This window comes from Myotis brandtii, unplaced genomic scaffold (assembly GCF_000412655.1).
Source record: "Myotis brandtii unplaced genomic scaffold, ASM41265v1 scaffold513, whole genome shotgun sequence".
Taxonomy (NCBI): Eukaryota; Metazoa; Chordata; class Mammalia; order Chiroptera; family Vespertilionidae; genus Myotis; species Myotis brandtii.
Window position 1 is genome coordinate 618268 of NW_005369552.1, and position 2582 is coordinate 620849.

General features: G+C 53.2%; 1 protein-coding gene across 1 annotated transcript in view; it reads left to right on the forward strand.

The window, feature by feature from the left end:
* Positions 1 to 2582, forward strand: part of PDX1 (pancreatic and duodenal homeobox 1) — a 20142-nt gene that overhangs the window by 13768 nt on the left and 3792 nt on the right. Inside the window, exons 4-5 of the mRNA XM_014548531.1 lie at positions 3 to 79; positions 2223 to 2295. Coding sequence (XP_014404017.1) covers positions 3 to 79; positions 2223 to 2295 — 150 coding nt within the window. The remainder of the gene's footprint in view (positions 1 to 2; positions 80 to 2222; positions 2296 to 2582) is intronic.

Here is a 2582-nt window from a genome sequence, read left to right on the forward strand (position 1 = left end):
GAGAAGGCCGGTTGCCCCCAGGCCTTAGTGCGTCGCCGCAGCCCTCCAGTGTCGCACCCCTGCGGCCGCAGGAACATCGGTGAGAAGCGGGGTCTCTTCCTTGTCAGTGGCACCGACCACTCACAGAGGAGGGAGCGGGCCTAGGGCCCCGGCGAGGACCACTGGCCGGGCGGTTTGCTGGGGCCGGAACTGCGGCGCCCACCCTGACTGGAGGGGAGAAGCGCTCCTGGGGGCACGGGCCTGTGGGGGCCGGTGGGTAGCGCTGGCTGACCTTCCGGAAGAAGGGACAGGTTTCCGTAAATCTGAGGCCTCCTCTGGTGATGTTGAATCGGCCTCGGCGGCTGCCACTATTGCGCAGGTCCCAGCACTCCATAACCAAGCACCTCTTTAGAGAAACCAACTCTTCAAAAGGAAAAACTGTACTAATTGGAACCCTCTCCAACACATGGCAGGCAGCTAAATGGATGCTATTATCTGCCCAGAAACAGAGCCATTTTGATTCAGGTTTCTGCCTTAACATTTTAGAAATAATTGAAAGGAGGTGTCAAAGACCCAGTGAAATAGATGCCCCTAAATAATCCAATCCCCTTCTCCTTCTCTTCCTCCTCTTTCTTTGTTAATCTGCTTAGCACAGCCACATCCCCAGCGCACATCCTTTCTTCAACCTGCACCTCTTCCCTCTGAAGAAGACATCTTGAAAGGGAAACTGGGTAGCAGCAGGGCTAGGGTATGGGGGCAGAGCAAGAGTCCCTGTATACCCCCTTGGTCCAACACTTCAGAGAGAGCAGAGAGTGAGAGGCCTGGAGCGAGGAGTTTAGGGGAGAAAGATAGACCCACAGGTGAGCTTTCTATTTCGATGTGCATTTAATTACTGGTCTCAGGGCAGGGAGGCTGTGTGGAAGGCAAGCATGGTGGCCTGACCCTCCTTGGAATGTAGTCACAAAGCCAATGTGATTTCCACATCTTTAGAAATGATAAAAACGCATGTGGTTGAGGAGTTTGGGAAACTGGTTATTTTTATTTAATGTTGTAAAACTACCTAACAGTTTTTTAACAAATACGTCTATGGTTTCCAGGTCAGTTTTGGTTTGAGTGTCTGAGCCTTGCATGCAGGTGATGTTTGTGGAAAATGCTTAATAAATACGGATAACGTGGGAAAAGACGAAAACTGATTCCATTGCTTTATATCCAACCTTCATTATGGTGTAATGATTCCATTTCATTTTAAGAATTAAAGCAGCGTGCATCTTTTTGGTACTAACTAGGGAAGAACCCATACTTAAGAAACACCACAGTTGGGTTTGGGGTTGGGGACGTGTGTTAGCATGTGGATTCTCAGTTTTGTTTTGTTTCATTTTTAACTTAAGAGTCACTGCTCAAGATGGATTTTGTCAGTAAGATAGCCCAGAGGCCTGAGGGTGGGAGTGTGGTTGGGTAGCGGCAGAACTGGTCAGAGCTTTGGCTGGGTCTCCTCTTTCTTCCCTAGGAGCTGGTCTGGGAGAGGCCTTTTCCTTTAGCTCACCTCAGAGTCCTGCTTGGGAGAGTCCCCACCCCTGGAGCCTGAGGGCCAGAGTGTGGTGCTCAGGACAACTGGCCTGGGCCTTCCTGCTCCGCCTGCAGTTCTCACCTGTCTGAGCCCTCCCACCCTGGGGGACCCTGGACTGGCTCCCAGGAGTGGCTCCCAGTATTCTCTTTTGCAAAAAGACACGGGACTTGTTTGTGTTAGTGGTTGGGTTTTGCTTTTATTTTTGTTTTGTTGTTATTGTTTCTGAGAGAAATCGAATCATTCACCCCTTGGTGGAAAAGAAAAGGGGTGGATCAGAAAGGGGAACTTTCTCATCAGTGATAGGCCTCACGGGGAGCCGGCCCTCAAACCGCAGCCTCCCCACCCCTCAGCCGACCCCCTGGACTCCGGAGTCCAGGAAGTGTGCCTTCGCACTTTGTGATACTGGCCCATGACCCCATGCAATTATGCAACTTCCCTGTGTCAGTCTCCTCATCTGTGAAGTGGAGGTGAATTGTTAAACCAGAGAGTTCATGTGAAGCGCTTGATTCAGTATCTGGAAAGTAGCTCTCCCTCCACAACGTCACTCTAGTTTTATGAACCTCATTGTTTTCGGGAGGGGGGAGGGATGCTGCTGCAGAGATTGTCCTGGTCTAATGCCACGGAGGGGCCTTTCCTTTGACAAATCCCCACGCTATCGCTGTTGATGTGACCGTAGTTATAACCCCTGCTCTCAACTGCGCACTTCGTCCGAAATAACCTCCTTTGATTTCCCGCATGACCTTCCCCAGGTAAGAGATGTCTTCATCCTACACTAGGGAGGGGGATGCTGAGCAGCCCGGAGGGCCAGCTGGGGCTCAGCAGTCCCCCGAGGAGGAGCCGAGCTTGGTCCTCGGGGTGGGGGAGGTGGGCCAAGGAGGTTTCTGGGTTCCAGGCCCGTTGTCCTCCGGGGGCTCCGTCCCACCGAGGTGTAGCGCGCTGCTGGCCAGGCGCCGCCTCTCCTCCCGGATTCCAGGGTTCCTCGGCCCCGGGAGGAGTGGTGGCGGCCGGGGTGGGGAGGGCGCAGGTGCTGACTGGG